The sequence below is a fragment of the Tamandua tetradactyla genome, chromosome 8 (assembly GCF_023851605.1).
Source record: "Tamandua tetradactyla isolate mTamTet1 chromosome 8, mTamTet1.pri, whole genome shotgun sequence".
Taxonomy (NCBI): domain Eukaryota; kingdom Metazoa; phylum Chordata; class Mammalia; order Pilosa; family Myrmecophagidae; genus Tamandua; species Tamandua tetradactyla.
The window spans coordinates 106760475-106778237 of NC_135334.1; the positions used below are offsets into that span (position 1 = coordinate 106760475).

The 17763-nt window shown below is 36.3% G+C and overlaps 1 protein-coding gene and 1 pseudogene across 1 annotated transcript in view; one reads left to right on the forward strand and one right to left on the reverse strand.

Annotated features, from left to right (window-relative positions):
* The window catches only part of DCDC1 (doublecortin domain containing 1), a 544066-nt gene that overhangs the window by 4788 nt on the left and 521515 nt on the right, over positions 1-17763 (reverse strand). Inside the window, 4 exon segments of the mRNA XM_077114307.1 lie at positions 5-155; positions 10396-10575; positions 11822-11958; positions 17339-17440. Of these exon segments, the coding sequence (XP_076970422.1) occupies positions 5-155; positions 10396-10575; positions 11822-11958; positions 17339-17440 (570 nt within the window).
* LOC143643726 (single-stranded DNA-binding protein, mitochondrial pseudogene) lies at positions 14944-15393 on the forward strand (annotated as a pseudogene).

The following is a 17763-nucleotide window of genomic DNA, read 5'->3' on the forward strand; positions in this document are numbered from 1 at the left end:
ATACCTTTTTGGGTGGTGAAGCCACGGCCCGTGCTCACACAGACGACCATGTCTCGCTCCACGTCATCCCGTGACTGGATCGGTGCTCCAGCTGGAGTGTGCAGTGCTCGGGCTGGGTGAGACGTCCGGAGACGAGTGGAGCTGTCATCCAGCAGCTGGAATGCAAAGGGGCGGACGTACTGAACGTGGAATGTCACAAAATCCTCCATCTATTTCATGAATCAACTCCTTTTGGAGAGCCATTTACATTTATAACTGTGAATATTCATACATTTATAACTGTTAATACATATAGAAGGAGATGAGAAGGAGGGCATACAAATGTTTCCTGAATTGTTTAAATAGTGAGGAACTTCAGTACTCCTTGCTGGACTTTTTCTGACAATCCTCTATTTTTTTTCATGTAGAAAACGGCTTCTTGTTGTTTAAAAAATGACGAAGTGTGATGAACCCTGGTGTGAGAATCACGACTTGTCAGAATAGCTCTTTGCTGTTTTTTAAACCAGAAAGAACTAGAATGATCAAAGCAGCAAGCAGGTGGTGAGGAGAACTTAGTCCTGCGTGACCTGGGGGAAGGGAGGCAGCTTCACTAAGAAATAGTGTTCTCCACGATAAATCGGTCCCGGCTGCCTCCAGGAGTCACCGATTTGGAAAGTCTCTCTTAAAAATGGGTGCATTGAAAAACTTTCTGGAGGGGTCTTTTTTTAACTTCTCTCAATCAATTCTCCATTGAAATACAGACGATGCTCATTATTGGAGGCTGCTCTATAAAGTCACTTGGAACGCTGATTTAGCAAATTCTAAGCCATTGCCTGTAAGGATCCTGCCAGCCTCCAGTCACAACATTTCATCAACCACTCAATATATAACTTTGTTTTATATGCGTTTCTGTTTAAAGACATCTTATATATTTCTGCTTCCTCCTGAAATTTGCATACAATGATTCACTAGGATGTTCTCATTTCACCAGCTTTTTAGAGATTGTCTCCTTTTAACCCCATCTAGAAAGAGTATCAGTGCCTTAAATAAAGTCTCCCAAGCAAGTTTAGTCATGAATTACATGGGGGTCAAGTACATGGAGCTCATTAAATTGCGTTAATTCAAGTGCTCTGCCCAGGTCTGTGACTGACCGTGAAAGTGCGAGAGGGTATTAATTTTGGAGTTACAAATAAATTTCAGCGAATAGGTGAATTCCCAAATGTGGAATCTGCGAACAATGAGGATTGACTGTATTCATAAACCATACATAGAGATGCAAAGTGTTAACAGTACTGGAAAGATTAGTCAACATTCTGCCAGTCTCCTGAGGGAATTTCCATTAATGTGAATAAGGCTGTAGGAGAACATAATAAAAGCAAGCAGGCTTTCAGCTCTCAGAAAGCAAGAAACCCATTCCCCCAAAATGCAGGAGCCAGCCTCAAGTTAGCCCCAAATCACCACCAGTACTTCTTTGTGTAGACTTAGAGACTACAATCGACATCAGTGCAGGGAGCACACCGGGACATGTGATATCACCTTGCATCTGGAAAATGAATCGGTAATCTGAGGCAGTAAGACAAGAGTGATGGGGCAGTGCAATTCACAGAGTGCAGTTATTTATCCACAATTTCAAGCAAGGGACAAATTAAAAAGGCCTTGAAATTATACAGGAATACATCCCCCTCTGTAGAGTGGGATAATCAGAAAAGAACTGTAGGGGAGTGGTCTTCAGTGCTACCTCTCCAGCACAGTAACAGCCAGGAGGCAATAATTTGACTAAATACTGTATATGTGAACTGGCCTTCAAACTTAAGACCTAGGAGGAAGAGTCTAACAGCTCCCAAGGAAACATTTAGGGGGACACAGAGAGAACTAACCTATCCTGCCTATGGTCAAAAGATCTCTCTTGGTACAAGGAGGTACAGATATAAAAATCTACAGTAGCAACAACAATGTGAGGTTTATCAAGATATAAAAATATTCTACAACATACTCAAGTACTCAAGGTGAGGATTTAGGAAAAGATTTACAACAAGGGCACATTTTAGAAAGTTAGTGCATTGTGTTCTTCCCCAAATGCAATAAAATGTGACTTCCATAAAAAAGTCCACAGAAATTAGATTAGACAACACTGAAAAGGCAAGCAGAGTTGCTTAGATGGGGCTACTGATAAAGAGAAGGAGGATATTGATGATATAACAGCCGCAAAAATGTATTGATAGATTTCCATGCGCCAGGTGCTCTTCTAAAAGCTGCCGAGGAAAATTTCATTTCATTTTGTGGAAATGATGTTTATCTTCATTTTGTTGATAAGCAAACTGAAGAACAGAGAGGTTAAACATCATAATCAAGATCACACTGCCAGTAAGCAAAGAAACAGGGTGCAAATTGGATAGAGAGCTCAGTGAGAAGAGGAGAGAAGGCAAAGGAACAAAAGATTCAGTAGTAGAATTAAAATCTGTCTTAGAAGCAAAATAATGCAGGCTCGATATCACAGAAAATCAAATCAGTTTTAAGAAGGAATAAGTTGAGAAAATATCATGGGATACAGAGACAGGACAAGATATAAAAATTCATGAGAGAAATGTTAGACGTCTGGAATGGCAAGAGATCAGATACCAAACCTACACATTATTGGGGTTTCTAGAGAAGAAACCATAATAAATGAAACTTAAATGATTACCAAAAAAAGGGGGGGGAGAGAAACCTGTTTTGACTCAAATTAAGATCCCTGTCTTTAGATCAAATAGACTGAATGAGGATAAAGTAAAGTTTATGAAAAAATGACTAAGGTTTAAATACAACCAGATGAAAAGTATGAATCTTGTGCATGGGGGAAAATCCAGTTATAGGAAGATGCATTTTCTGCAACACTGAATACCAAATAAAATCAAGCAAAATCTGTGACTTTTTAGGGAAAAGGATTTATCACCAGAATTCTGTATCCAGTCAAGTTATTTGTTATTGTTACAGGCAAACAAAAGATATCTTCACAGATACTCAGAAAACATACCGCCCATATATATATATATATCAGATTATTGAGAAATGAGCTGAAATTCCTTGACTATGCAGAAGTCATAATATAAAGGTATGAGTACCAAATATTAAGATCATTAAAATATGATACAACGGTTACAAAAATGGTCAAAAAAGCACATGAATTGAAAATTTAAAAATAAATCTTCACAGAGAACAAAGTAGAAATTAACAGAAAACATCACCAAAAAAGTATACCCATACAACAAAACATAACTCAGCCATAAGAAGAAATGAAGCATTGAGCCATGCTACAATGAGGATGAACTTTGAAAATAATTTGATAAGTGAAAGAAGCCAGACACAAAAGGCCACAAATATGATTCCATATATGTGAAATACCTAAGATAGGCAAATCCATATAGACAGAACGCAAAATAGTTGATGCCAGGAGCGGGAGGAAGTGAGGAATAGGGAATAACTGCTTATTGGGCACAAGGTTTCTTTCTTAAAGTGATAAAAAAATTTTGAAAGATTGTGAATGTAGAGAATGTTACTGAATCGCGTACCTCAAAATGGTTACTCTTACTGCGTGTGAATTTTACCCCAATTAAAAATAAAAAATCATCAAAAGGGGATATGGCTAATGATTGTATAAACTAAAGCATTCTGGATGAAAGCCTCCCTGGCGGCATGGGAGATGACTCCCAGGGATGAGCCTGGCCCTGGCACCGTGGGATCAACAATGTCATCCTGACCAAAAGGGGGAAAGAAGTGTAACAAATAATGTATCAGTGGCTGAGAGAGTTCAAATAGAGTCGAGAGGCTACTCTGGAGGTCAATCTAACTCAAGCTTCAGTTAGCATTGCTACCTATCATAGCTTGCAAATCCCCAACCAAAACCATTCCTGCCAATCCTAAAGAATACCTAGAGCTTTATATACGATTTTACAAAGTTTCCATGCACTAGGATAACTTTCCAGAAACTTCTAACCTCCAGATGGGTCCCTGGAGCAGATAAGTCCTGAAATGCAGAGGGACCAGCCTTTCTACAACATCAAGTTCCATCCCCCATCCCATATTACTGACAGCTCCTTCCAACATGAAAAACTCAGAATGGGCATAGCCCAAATATCCCTAAAGAGTGGGACAGCAAGATCAAACGTGATGGCGGAGTTTTACAGAGAAGATAGGGTTTAACAAATGAGTATGAGTGCCGAATCATTATATTCATATTTCTTTTAATCTCCAGTATCTTAGAGCAGCTAGAAGTAAAACCTAAAATTGTGGAATTGTAACCCACACCAAACTCTGAAGTCTATTCTATAACTAATTGTTGCGATGTACTTTGTATGCATGTTATTTTTCACAAAAAAAAAAAAAAAAAGAGGAGGAGGACTATAACAGAGAAGATAGGATTTAACAAATGAGTATGACAGCCAAATCATTATATTGATATTTCTCTTGCTCTCTGGTGTCTTGGAGCAGCTAGATGAAAAAACAAAAAATTGTGGAACTGTAACCCATACCAAATTAAACAATCTCTTCTATAACTATTTGTTAAAATGTACTTGGAAATTTGTTGGTTTTTTTCTATATATGCTATATTTCACAATTTAAAAAATGTTAAAAAAAAAAACCTAAGCTAAAGTATTCTAACTTTCTCATCATTCTTGGGGGCAAAAGATGCTGTTTCCTTTTTTCATTTTAAGAATATTGATTTGATGATTAAAATCAATGTAATAAAACAAAATCAGAATAAGAGAAGGACTTCTTGCAAAAGAATGGGAAAAACGTTATTATATGAACTTAATTTGATTTCATTATTGGACAATTTATGTGAATCAAATGAAAAATGAATAGCAAAAGAAGAAAGTTTACTAAAGCAGAAAAAATAATTTTTACAAAAAGTAGGTATTTCGAAAATGTAGTGGAAGAAATCTGTTTCAACAATTCAAATTGACAATTATTTAAAAATGTGAGTGCCTTTTTTAAAAAAAAACTATGAAATTTTACTGAAGAACAAAAAGCATAAGATTTTTATGTATGTAAAAGAATGTCACATGCCTGGTTGCAAAGATTGATTGTTGCAAAAGCTGTCAATTCATATGAAATTAATTAATAGTCTAATACATGTACAGTTAAACTCTTATAAGAGGATTGTATGGTGGTTTGAAAGTAATTTCAAAATTCATCAGGGAGAGAATAAGCAAGCAGGAATATTCAAGTAAAATGTGAAATTGAGGTGCAACCAACAATAGACAACTTCTATGTGATATTAATATACATTATAAAGCTACAACGGTTTTAAAAGCATCAAATGTAAAAAACAGCTCAAAAACAGATGTAGTATATATAAGAACTGAGTATAAGCTTGGTATTCCTACTCAATGGGGTGGAAAAGATTAGTCAGTAACTAGGGCCAATATAATTTTAAACCAACAAATAAAGCAGAGAATATAATTTCATTCAAATTCTACACCTTGAAAAAAGATTCAAAGAGTTTTAAAAGGAAAAACAAATGATAAAATAATAGCAGAAAAATTAGTTGACCTCAGGATAGTAAAGAATTTTCTGACCATTAAAAGCAATGAAAAAATGCAAAATTTACTAATTTCTGTACATTAAGAAATTCCATAAACATAATGGCAGATTGGAAGTTTGTTACAATGAATCTGATAACATTGTATGTAATAAATAGCCTTTCTATTGAAAAAAAGAAGACTCACATCTATATGAAAAACCCTTCCAGTAGAAAAGCAACAAAGGATTTAACAGGGAATTGTAGATGACTAATAAATGATAATTCAAAACAAATCAAAATCACCTGAATAAATAATTGGAGGCATAAATTAAAGCAAGGTGGCATTTTCTCTTGTCAAACCTGCCAAGTGCATGTTTCTGAGTGACTGCACCCAGGATTGCTGAGAGAAAGAGGTAGGTGGGACTTTCCATTTGCCTCTTTGGGAGCATTTAACTCCAGAAACATTCCTAGCTAACAATCTGGCAATCGATATCAAAATTCTTAAGCATGCTTATACAATTTGACTTATCAGTTCTATTTCCAGGAATTTATTCTGAGGAAATAATCAGAAAAATACATAAAGAAATATATAAATAAGTTCTTTGGACTTCTTTTATAATTGCAAAAAATTGAAAACAAACTATATCGCAAAAAACATTAAACTGGATGAATAATTAATAGATATCCATAAGATAGAAGATTCTGAAGTCATTGAAAAAATTTTTTTGAAAATGTTAAATGATTTGGGGGAGAAGCCACAATAGTTTATTAAGTGAATAATGCAAGCTACAAAACGGTATATTCTGTGATACATCATGATCACAATGACAAACAAATTTTATCACTATTGAAGCCATAGAAACATATATCCTATGTATGTCCAAACTATAATAAGTGTTGTAATTTGTGGGTGATGGAATTTACATATCCTTCTTGGTGCTTTCATTTATTTTTTTTCTAATGTTAATACAATAGCTAGCTGTTGTGTTATAATTAGAAAACAAAATGAATGTTATTCAAACGATTTCTGGGAGACTCTTGTGTAATTTGGAAAGGTCCCACAAAAACCTTAGTTCTCATATTTTTCCCTATATCACCACTAAAAGGTCACTACTCTATAAAGATCATGTTTTTCTTTTATAATTAGAAAAATGAACATTATTTAATAAAACAAATACTGAATGCACAATAGGAGTTAAATCTACAGTTATTTCACTTGTTTTTTAATTGGAAGTCCTATCTACATAAGGAAAAATCACTAAGTTGATTTAAAACATTTTTAAATAAATTTGAAAATAAAGCATTTTCAGAATAATTAGGTTTCAAAAGAGGTAGCTAATTTATGGAATTCCTTATTCTCAGTTGTTCAAATGTTATCTAAATTCACTTAAGTATCTTCTTTAAGGTAGACAATATAAATAAAATGTTTGCAATCTTTGCAATAACAAAGCTTGTAATAAAGGGACGCGTGTTCTATGAATAAGTCTTCACCCACAAACAATTTTACAAGTACAGTTTTCATAGACAAGGCAGGACATATGGGCATCAAGGAGCTATTACACATCCCCTGGATGTGGAAGGTGTTTGCCCTACAAATCAAGAGGACCTGTTTCTTATTCTTTCAGCCTCCACTCATGCATTCAGAATTGTTCCTGGGCTGGAAAAGAGCACATTGATTTTTGAGATTCTGTAGAATCTGAGAAATGTGGCAGGGATAGGAGAAAGCAAATGCTTCAGGATCATAGAAGGAGGGGCTCGGGCAATCATAAATCAGAGAAAAATATAGGTCCTGAAGAAAGAGCCACAGAGAGCTGCCTTGGTGCACTGATGACAGATGAGCCGATACCAGTTGGAGATGAGAGTTGCTCGGGCAGTGTTCAAAGCGTGGGTGGGAAGAAAGTGGTTAAATCATCCAGAATAGCCACAACAGCGAAAGAAGTTGAGGGAAAGTCAGCATTGGACAGGACTCGAATACCATCTGGGGGTTTCATTATAGAAAGCAGAGAGGAGCACTTTGAAATGTGTTCTGTTTCTCATTCTTCAGGTAAAAGTAGCAACCACTGAAACTCTGATCTTCTCTGGAATTTGTGTCATTAGCCAGATTCCCCCAGTGAAATCTGAACCCTCCTCTTCCTGCTGTCTATTTGTTCCCCCCAGACAGTCCATTCTCCAGAGGTATCTTTACAGCCTTACAGCCTGAAAGGATACATTTCTCACTGATCACAAAGAATCTCATGCAGGTCCCTAAAGATGAAAATAGATAGCATACAGAAAAAAGGGAAGAGATTAGAAAAAAAAATCATTAAAAAAAAAAAAGCACAGGAAGAAGTAATATGCTGAAAACTTTGTAGACATTCTCTAAATGTCTCTTTATACTCTGAGACCACATTAATCTCTCGAAAGCATTGCCTTGACCATACCATTTTTCTTTATTCAGAGACAAGTTGTAGTTCAGCACTTTAGCCTTGAATATGCTTGCAACCAAGCTTTCCAGAGTCATCCCTCTCCCTACTTCTTGGTCCAAGCACCAACTATTTAATATGATTTTTGAATTCCAACTCTTTGTGTGTGTGTGTGTGCCTGATGCCCCTCATCCTTGTGAATGCTTTTTCTGCCTAAGATTTTGAATCTTAACCCATTTTTCAGGTTCCATCGAGATTAATTTCTCTGTGGAGCCTTTCTCCATTACTCCAGGTGGGACTGGCATTCCCTCCTTTGAACTCCTACTGAACTTCCTGCCTGCACTACTAATTTGACCTTGATCACATGCTGCTAGTATTTCTCTAAGGCAAATGTCAGCTTCCTTAGTAAATAAGTCTTTCCTACAAAGGCAATTCAGTTTCAGTATTAAAAAAATATGAAACAGAAAAATATACAAGAAAGAAATAAAAATAAAATCATCCACAATATGCCCTTCCAAAAATAAATACTTCCAACAACAAAATCCTTCCAGTTTTTTTCCTTTGTGTGTGCGTGTATACATAAGGAATCCAACTCTCAATGCATTTTTTTTTTTTGAGGGGGAAGGGGGGAAAGAATCTCATGGGCTGGAAACTGAACCTGGGTCTCCTACATGGCAAGTGAGGATTCTGCCACTGAACTACCCTAGCACCCCCCTCTCTCGATGCTTTTTATTCTGCTTCTTTCACGTAGCATATCTTGAATGTCTTTATTGTCAAATCCTTTCTAAAAGTTGATTTAGAATGATAATATTCCATCCTATGTGCTATGACTCATTTAAACAATTCTCTATTGATAAGTGTTTAAGTTATTTCTAATTTATGTCTGTTATAAATAGCCCTGTGATGGATATTCTTACCAAGTGATATTTGAGTAAATTCAACGAGAATATCCTTGGAGTAAAGTCTAGAAATGTATTGCTTGTGATATACATAGTCAAAGTGACCTCCAAAAAGTTGAACTCCCATCAACATGAAAGCACCCACTTCTCTACACATCCAAATAAACCTTGAGTATCTTCAAAAGCTTTGCCAATTTGAAATGTCAATTTAATGAGAGCAGGGACCATGTGTTGTTTATTCCCATGTTAATTTGTCAATTATGCAACTTAGAAAATCTTTTCACATGCATAGTTTAGTACACTTCACAGCATCCAGCACAGGACCCTTCATATACAAAGTTCATAAAAATTGCTTAATCATGGTATAATATTTGAGTGCCTTTTATAAGCCACAACAGTGAGAATCATAGAGCTCGTGATTCACCCTCCTACCAGATATATCTGTAATCTTTGTAAAAGTTATTGTATGTTTTCACCGTCCTGAATCTAACAGCCTATCTTTTCCCCATCATCCTTGCTCCCCTTTTTCTGCATATTGAGCAGCTTTCAAATTCTTTCACCTCTTTATCAATTTGGGTTGGAATGGTTAAGTGCATTTTTAGGACTTAGTATCTACAACTGAAACTCTGTGGTTTTATTTCCTTTTCTTCTGTGTGAAGTTTCTTTGCTTGCATGCCTACTTTTGAGAATGCATGCTCTGCATTTTTATCGCTTATTTCTCAAGTACAGAAAATTGGCTGTCAACTTCTGAGACATAATTGCCTTCATAGCTTTATTTCAAAGTCCCTATCAAAGAAGACTGGACTCCCTCACATTTGGAAACTCAACCAAGCTTTATCTAAGATCCCTGTTACTTCAGGTGTCCTTGTCTGTCTCCATGGACTTTGCTAGCTCAGTCCATTGCACCATCTTGTGTCACTCCTACCTACCATCCCAGCTTTATGTGATGTCCTCCTTTCCTAGAAAAATTTGTAAACACATGTTCACACACAAAAAAACTACTATTAAAATGCCACTGCAACAGAAAAGACATTTTAAAAGACCACCCAAATCCATTTAATTTGTGCCTAGTGTTTTCATATAAGGCAAAAATGTCAAATTTTATAATTATATCTATGAAATTGCAAACAAGAAATGAACAGCTACTCATCTTCTTAACTTTTTTTATTTTTTGGAAAGTTTGCCAGATTATCAGGATCCTGGGTAGTAAGACTGTGACAGGTTTTCTTAACTGAGGATTGTTGTTTTCCTCACATACACAGAGTCAAGTGTGGAGGAAAAAATCACTTTTTTCTGAACTGGGTTTAAAAAAGATGTGGAAAAATTATTTTTAAGTTCATATCTTACTCTTTAGCTATAGAGAACTCATTGTTCTCTGCTGGACAAATGTCATATTTAGATTCACACTTATGTCAGAGAGCAGTTGGTTACATACTTTATCATGCATAAGCTCATTTAACAATCATCACCCTGTGAGGAGAGTACTGTTCACATTTTACAGTAGAGAAAATGAGGTTCAGAAAGGAACTTTGCTGACTTGACAATTTAGAATGATCAGAGCTGGGATTCGAACCCAGGCCTATCAAACATTCTCCTTTCACTGTAGATTTACCTCGGAAATAGTTCTGCCCCAGGCATAAGTGCCATCTTCAGGTCTGCCTCCATTTAGATAAATCCACACTCGCTTTTTGTTGGGTTGCTTATACAGGCCGCTCTGCTGGGCTGCCCTATATTTAGTTGAACTTGGAGAATCTCTTTTGGATTGCAGTTCCTGGACTTCAGAAAGGTGAGCCTGTCAAAAGAAGCCCAGAGAATGCCATGTGTAGAGAAGTGTCTGTTTAGAGTGCATGTAAACAATAGGAGGAAAGACAGAAATATCTTGTAATTGTAAATTAAGTTGGAAAAATTTTAGGAAGTAACTAATAAGTGCACAAGCCTCTTTGTCACTGACTCTGATATCAATTTCCCATGCTTCAATGACAGGGATCACTATAGGCAATAATAATTATTATAGTCATAATAATAAAGTACTTATTTGGCAAAGCACTTAACTTTCATTTATAATTTGGAGAAATGAGTAGAGATTTTTTTAAACTGCTCTATGGTTCTCCTCCTGAGAGATTTTTCCGCATTTAACAAATGGGTTTTTGATTAGAATTGCAACATCATTTCCTTTAACTTGGAAACACTTAAGGGAGTGTACACGACTGTTAAGTCTTTACTCGCCATCTTCTTAAAATACAGCAGCAACCCTTATACATTGCCAGATCCCTGCCAGGCAGCTTTTCATCCTATTTCAAGCATGTACTCATTCAATGCTTTGCATTCATTCCCCGGTCAGTGATTTATCCTTCTTAGCTTGGCATGCAGTCATATTTCTAAACAAGTCCATTTTTTTTTCCCTAGTAACCTTGATGTGGGCACACTCCTAAGATTTAGATTGAAACACATTTCACAAATTTGAGAAACTGTATTAAACAGGAACATATCATTCTGATGAAAAACTTCGCAAAGCCAAAAGTTTCCCCAGGTCTCTATCCCCAATTGTCTCGCAACAGCTGACCTTTCTCTTCTCAACTTTTTTATGCCTGGCAATCCCGACTGATTAACCAATTGGACTGAAACCACTTTCTGAATCCCTCACTTTTGAATGTCTTCATTGCAATTAGAATTTTGCTCCTTGCTCTTTTTACACATTGAGACATACCCTTAGGAGTGATGAGCAATGAAGCCATAAGGCTCAACTTGACTACACTTATTATAATTACCCTTGTACATATCCGCTGGGCCTTTTTCTCTTCTCGGGTAAGGTCATAATCTCTGGTCTCCATTCAAACAAAACATACTCTCACGTGAGCTGGCTGTCTTTTAGATAGCGGCTCTCCAAATGCCAGCTCAATGCTTAGCATATGCCTATGTGGTCATAACTGACCAGATGCTGAGAATATATTAATAGCACCATTTTGAAATTCAGTATGACACTAAAAAGCTTATGAAAGAGGCAGAGTCTTTCATATCAACAGTCCTAAAGAACATACCTTAGTATGTCTTATAAGTTCCATGAGTTTAATTTCCTCTTGAGTCTGCTCAGTCCAGCCTCCTTCCAACACCACCGGCTGCACAGGGCTTTGGGTGAGAACCATTGTGGCTGACTGACATGCTGCTACTCGCCGCCCTGGGAAAAGAAGTCTCTGGAAATGTTGTTTCTGATGATAGGCTTTCAGATTTCAAATAAATTGGGTTGGCTTTCTATGCATAAATCATTCCACCCTAGAGCATAGGCTAAAATACTAAATATATCATAAAAGAAAAGATGCCTAAGGTAATAATATCTAACAATACCTCTTCCTATGGGAGCTCGAGGCTTTAAATAGCTACGATGCACTCACTCACTCTATAGGTGGAAAAGAAAGATAACCTGCTGCCTTCCACACTGGCCCCAGCCTCGCATCCATGACACCGTTCAGCAGTAATTTAATCAAATAGAATTCATGACCTATAAAGTTCCCATCATGTCCCTCGGTCTTGGAACATATGTTTTGTTCTCTCCACTAATAATACGCCTTTCCCCCACAATTAGCTTAGCGGCCTGGGGATTAAGTATTTTAAAAATATTAACTCAAGAGACGGGAGCCCTTTTATTTTTTCTATCTAAGAACACCCTGCAAGCATGATTAGTTTCTGACACCACTGTTGTGTCCTTTGTGCTGTTCAGAAGCTGTCGTAGGAGAAAATATTCATCAGAATACTGTATTTTAAAGAACCACATTCATAATTTAACATGTGGTGATTCAAATCTGTGCATTCTTTCAACTAGGCCACTTACAACAGTTATAGAGGAGGTAAAAAAAAATAAAGTCACACTTATGAAATTGCTCTCTTTCTCTGAGTTAAAGATACATCCAGCTTTGAACCTCATGCTGATCTTTAAACTTTTTAAGTAGAAAAAAATTCTTCCTCTTGTATTTTCCTTCCAGAAAACTATATTGAGCACCAGCTATCTGTTGGACACTGTGCTGGGTGATACAAATACAAACATATTGAAGATGGAGTTCTTGCCCCAAGGGCTTGCAGGATGGTGGGAGGTGCAACGTTAAGGAAATGATTGCACCAGTAAGTGATTGCAATTGTACTATATCCGGGACACACAGGGTCTATATGAGCACATGACAGAGGTCCCTAACCTGGACTGAGGGATCACAGAAAGCTCCCTCAAGAAAGTGACACTCAGGGCAATAAAACAATAGATAGAGTAAAAGAAAGTTGAGTCCCAATTTTGTTGACCAAGGAACTCTTAATATGCAGATTTTCAGAATATCACTATGAACAAAATTCTTTAAAAATAATCTGTACTTGCTAAGGATAAAGAACTTGGCTCAATTTGTGGAAACAGACCCTACAATAAAAACTGTGATGACAAGTTATTGATGACTTTACAGGGAAGCCAGAACTCTATGTACCAACAAGCATTCATATGCAATTTATGGATATGGAGAGAACATAATCGAATCAATCAGCCGATGAGCTACAGTGACAATACCATTAGGGAACACAGTTGGAAAAGACCACAGTGGTACTTCACAAATACCTAATACAATTTACAGTTAAAATAATCTTCACCCAACTCTATTCACAAAGGCGAAAATAACATTAATTCACAACAGATAAATTCTTATGGATAATCTCTAAGCAAATATTTTATTTATAATGCATTTTGAGCACCAAAATTTTGTTCAACTTAGGAGAGAGTTCAGCAATAGTTTATCGTTTACACTGTGGAGAGCCAGAGACTGAATATTGGAAAGAGGAAAAATATGCCTTATTTGTATTTTGTCAACTTGTTTCTAGATGGTCTTAGGGTAATGAATGCATTTGCACTACAATTTTCAAGAGATATAATGTCAGCACAAAATCTTTTAGCTTTGGGAAAAGGTTTCCATAACAAGTTGTTACTTATGTAGGTAAGAATAACAAATTGAAACCATGCAAAAACGTATCCCATAAATTATTTTTTATTTTCTTATTGAATTTTCCCACATATCCTATTTTACTTCACATGAAATTGGGGATAACATAATGAGTAATGCTTCTTCCCCACTCCTAACATTTTCTTTCAGGTGGATGGAGCTCCACTGGTCTCGCAGATGATTTCTCTGATTGGAAATTGGGAAATAAAAACTGAACCACCCAGTTCAATCACCTGGTTCAGGATCGCCTATGCCAAGGAAGATAAATCCACATAATTTGGGGGCTTATTAGCAGACCTGTTTAGTTGTCACACAAAGCTAAACCTCCAGCATTGTGTTTATATGTAACAAAGCTGATACTTGGCCTTGATCTCTAGGTGGGAAAATGGGTTGCCTTCCCAGGAATCCCCATGTCAATATATACTGAGTATTTGTTATGTGTCAGGCATATAGAAAGTAGTTGACATTTGTTACTTAATCATGACAGCCCCATGAGGTAATTAGTGGCATTATGATTAATGCCTGGCACATACTTGATTAATGATCACACTTGAAAGTGATCAAAATCAGCTGAGCACAGTGTTTGCACATAGTATATGCTCAATAAACATTTGTTGCATTTATTGATGGCAGTGATAATAGGAACTTAATGGACAGCAACTATTTTTCCTTACCTCTACCCTCAAGAAGCTCACAGTCCAACAGGGACTGCAATTAACTTAGCTAGGATTGGTCTTATTTATCCTTGTAATCCTAATAGCTAGAAAAAGGCCTTACTGGGTAGATATTTTATAAACATGCATTGAAATTATATTTAATAGCAAAAAATACACATGTTTTTCGGAAGAGACAAGATTTATCCTAGCACTAAATTCTAAAAGAAACTTTCTCAATGGATCCTTCCATAATGGACACTAAATGACCAAATAGACATTGTTTTCCATAGTGAAAATGTGGTTGATGCCAACTGGACTTTATGTGTCTTTTTAAAGACTTAGTTAAGGACATGACAGGAAATCAGAATTCAGTAATTGGAGCTCTGCCAGATGTTATTCCCAATATGTAGCTTTAACCTGATATGAAAATAAAGCTTAGACTATATGGCTGGGAGCATCCAGAGAGGAAAGAAGGAAACGTTCTTCTTTTGTGCACAAAAATGAAATATCAAATTGTAAGAAAAGAAAATGGAAGCTATGTTTAAAAGACCTGTATTACAGGTCCTTCATCAGTTTGTGAGACATTAATCTGAAGTAGCTAGCAGTTTGGTTCTTGAAAGATCTCTAAATTGTGTGCAATTACTTGGGTGAGTGGGTCAGGACCTCGTTATGAGACAGGTGGAAGGAAAAAATCCAGTCACGATATTTTCCCTAAGAGCAAACGAGATGTGGCAGTCAGGGGAAGGTGAAGTGTATCGAATGGGTGATGTCAGTCAAAAGACAACATGGCACAGGATATCAGTATTCCGGCCAGGCCTCACAGATGGAGCATATCAGTATGTGAAAAAGGGGTCACAATTTATGTGGAAGGAAAATAGACTATGGTGAATACACAGATTAAAAATAATGTGAAGCGACAGGCAACACATAGCTGATGACATTACATTTTTGAGTGACCAAACAAAAGCGAGGGCACAGAATGGATGATTCTTCTTTGGCCATTGATTGGTACAGTCTCATTTCCGAATCATGTATAGTCTTTATAGTTTCTAAGGACAAGAACTAAAATATTCTTTTATATAAAATGAGTGATAATATTTACCCTGATTATTGCTTTTGGTGTCATAAAAATTGGTAGCTCATATCTATTATGTATTTACAAGTCGTTCATTCATTAAGGAGTGATTTCTATATACAAATCTACAAAAAAGATTTTCAGGCTTATTTGTATTATAAAAGAGTAATGATCTCTGAAAAAAATAATAAGGCTTAGAAAACTCATTGGGGTAAACAAAGTTCCATTACTTCACTAATTCAATCATTCTGCCACTTATAGAACTTATATGGAATTTGCACAAAGTTTATATAGAATTTATAATGTAACAAAGGAAAGACAGTCACATAACCAGATAATTATAATGTGATGAGGATTAACAGAGGAAAGTACGGGGTGTGTTAGCACACATTATCCCAGATTTGGGATGTTAGATAAGATTCTGGAAGAAGTACCTGACAACTAAGCTTGGTTAGTTATGGATCTCTCAATTAAGAAGTGCATGGTATGTCTACAGGATCAAAAGAAAGTCCAGACAAGTGGAATGGAGAGAGCAAGGAGGAAGATAACAGAGAACTGTAACTATGTCATGAAGGACCACAGGAAGGAGTTTCAGTCTTATCCTGAGAACAGGGATCCATGAAAGGGGTAAGCCTGGAGTACTAAAATCACTTGTGCATTTTTGCAGGACCACCCCAGCTCCAGAATGTCAGCATTCTGCATAGAAAGAAAACTACTGTCGAGACTGGAGGCAGGGAGTCCAGCTAGAAAGCTGTTGCTGTAACTCAAGGAATAGATGACAGTAGCTTGAATTAAGATGATGGTAAGGCTTAAGAGGGTAAAAATTAATCTGAGATAAATATAACAGATTAGAAGTAACAGGATTTACTAGTTATTTGGTTGGGGGAGATGAGAGAGGAAGAGGCCAAGGATGACTCTTAGGTTTCTGATTGGATGGTGGTAGCACCCACTGCTGGAATAAACAAAGGATACATTGGCATGGGGGTGATATGATAACTTTAGCTTTGGACATGTCCATGGGACATTTGAGTGAAAATGCCTTACAGTAGGAGTAGTAGAGGTTAGTGGTAGTAATAGATGCTTTCGCTTGGACCCAGTCACTCTTACTGTAAGAACTGGTAACAGTCATTTCAAACTAGAGCACTGTCTGAGGCATTCAGGACTCACGTTGTTGATGGAAGCAAGATTCAAATGTTTTTGACACCATATGGTGTACATAAAAGGAGCTGAAATCCTGCTCTGCAATTAGAGAGCCTGAAACGTGTTCTTGCCCAGAATAAAGCCTATAACGCATTGTTTCTTCATGAAAAACCATTTGGTATCACAAGTGCTGGTAACAGCATAAGGTCAGTAATCTAAGATTCTGTGAAAAAGAGAGTAGAAGAAGACGGCAAATACTGCCTGTTGACTGCTTTGACTATGAATGGCATATCTCATGCTGCATAGCAAGGCGGAGTCCTTTTGAGATATTGACATTGACCTCTGAAGAATTTAGTTCTTCACCCAGATTATGGAAAAATCTTCTTTCTCAGAAACACCCAAGAAACAACAGTGAGTGTTGTTTCAGGATTAATTCCAAAGACCATAAAATGCTAGTTCAGATATTATTTCAAAACCAATTGTTAATTTATATGTAAGGCATGCGATGTTAATTTCAATAGTAAATGTACACATATAAAATGAGTACTGAAAAATATATTATTAGATTTCAGGCTTGCTCAAATGAATTCTATAAATAATATTTATATAGTGCTCATTAGTTAAATACTTGGTGTCTAGTGGTAGAAAATAACTATCAGCAAATCGAGATTACATTTGGAATTAAACATGCTGATGTTTGATTTAGTTCATACTGACCTTTTAACTGCCTCATTTTGTGTTTCATGGTATGTAGATCATTCAAAATTTTGTCTTTTTTGAGCCAGTTCTGTTTCTCTAATTTTTCTGCTTTCTGCAAAGCTAGAATAATAAAAATACATGATATTTATCTTGCATTCTTTTATCAAGAGTAATTCATCATGCAAGCCAATAATTTGTAAAGAACTCTCTGCTTCAAGAAATAGATTCAATTATAAACAAGTAATTAAAAGGTAAAGGTCATTAAAAGAAACCTCATTTGAAAGATGACAGAGCTGGAGGCATTTCTTTGTGGAATGGAGGGGGGAAAAAAAAAGAAGAACAGTGCTGTTTTATTATATAGATTTACCATATGTATTAGCCATATTTCATTTTTTGATTCCACAAACTATTTGGAGGTGATGAAAGCCTGGCTTGCAACCATT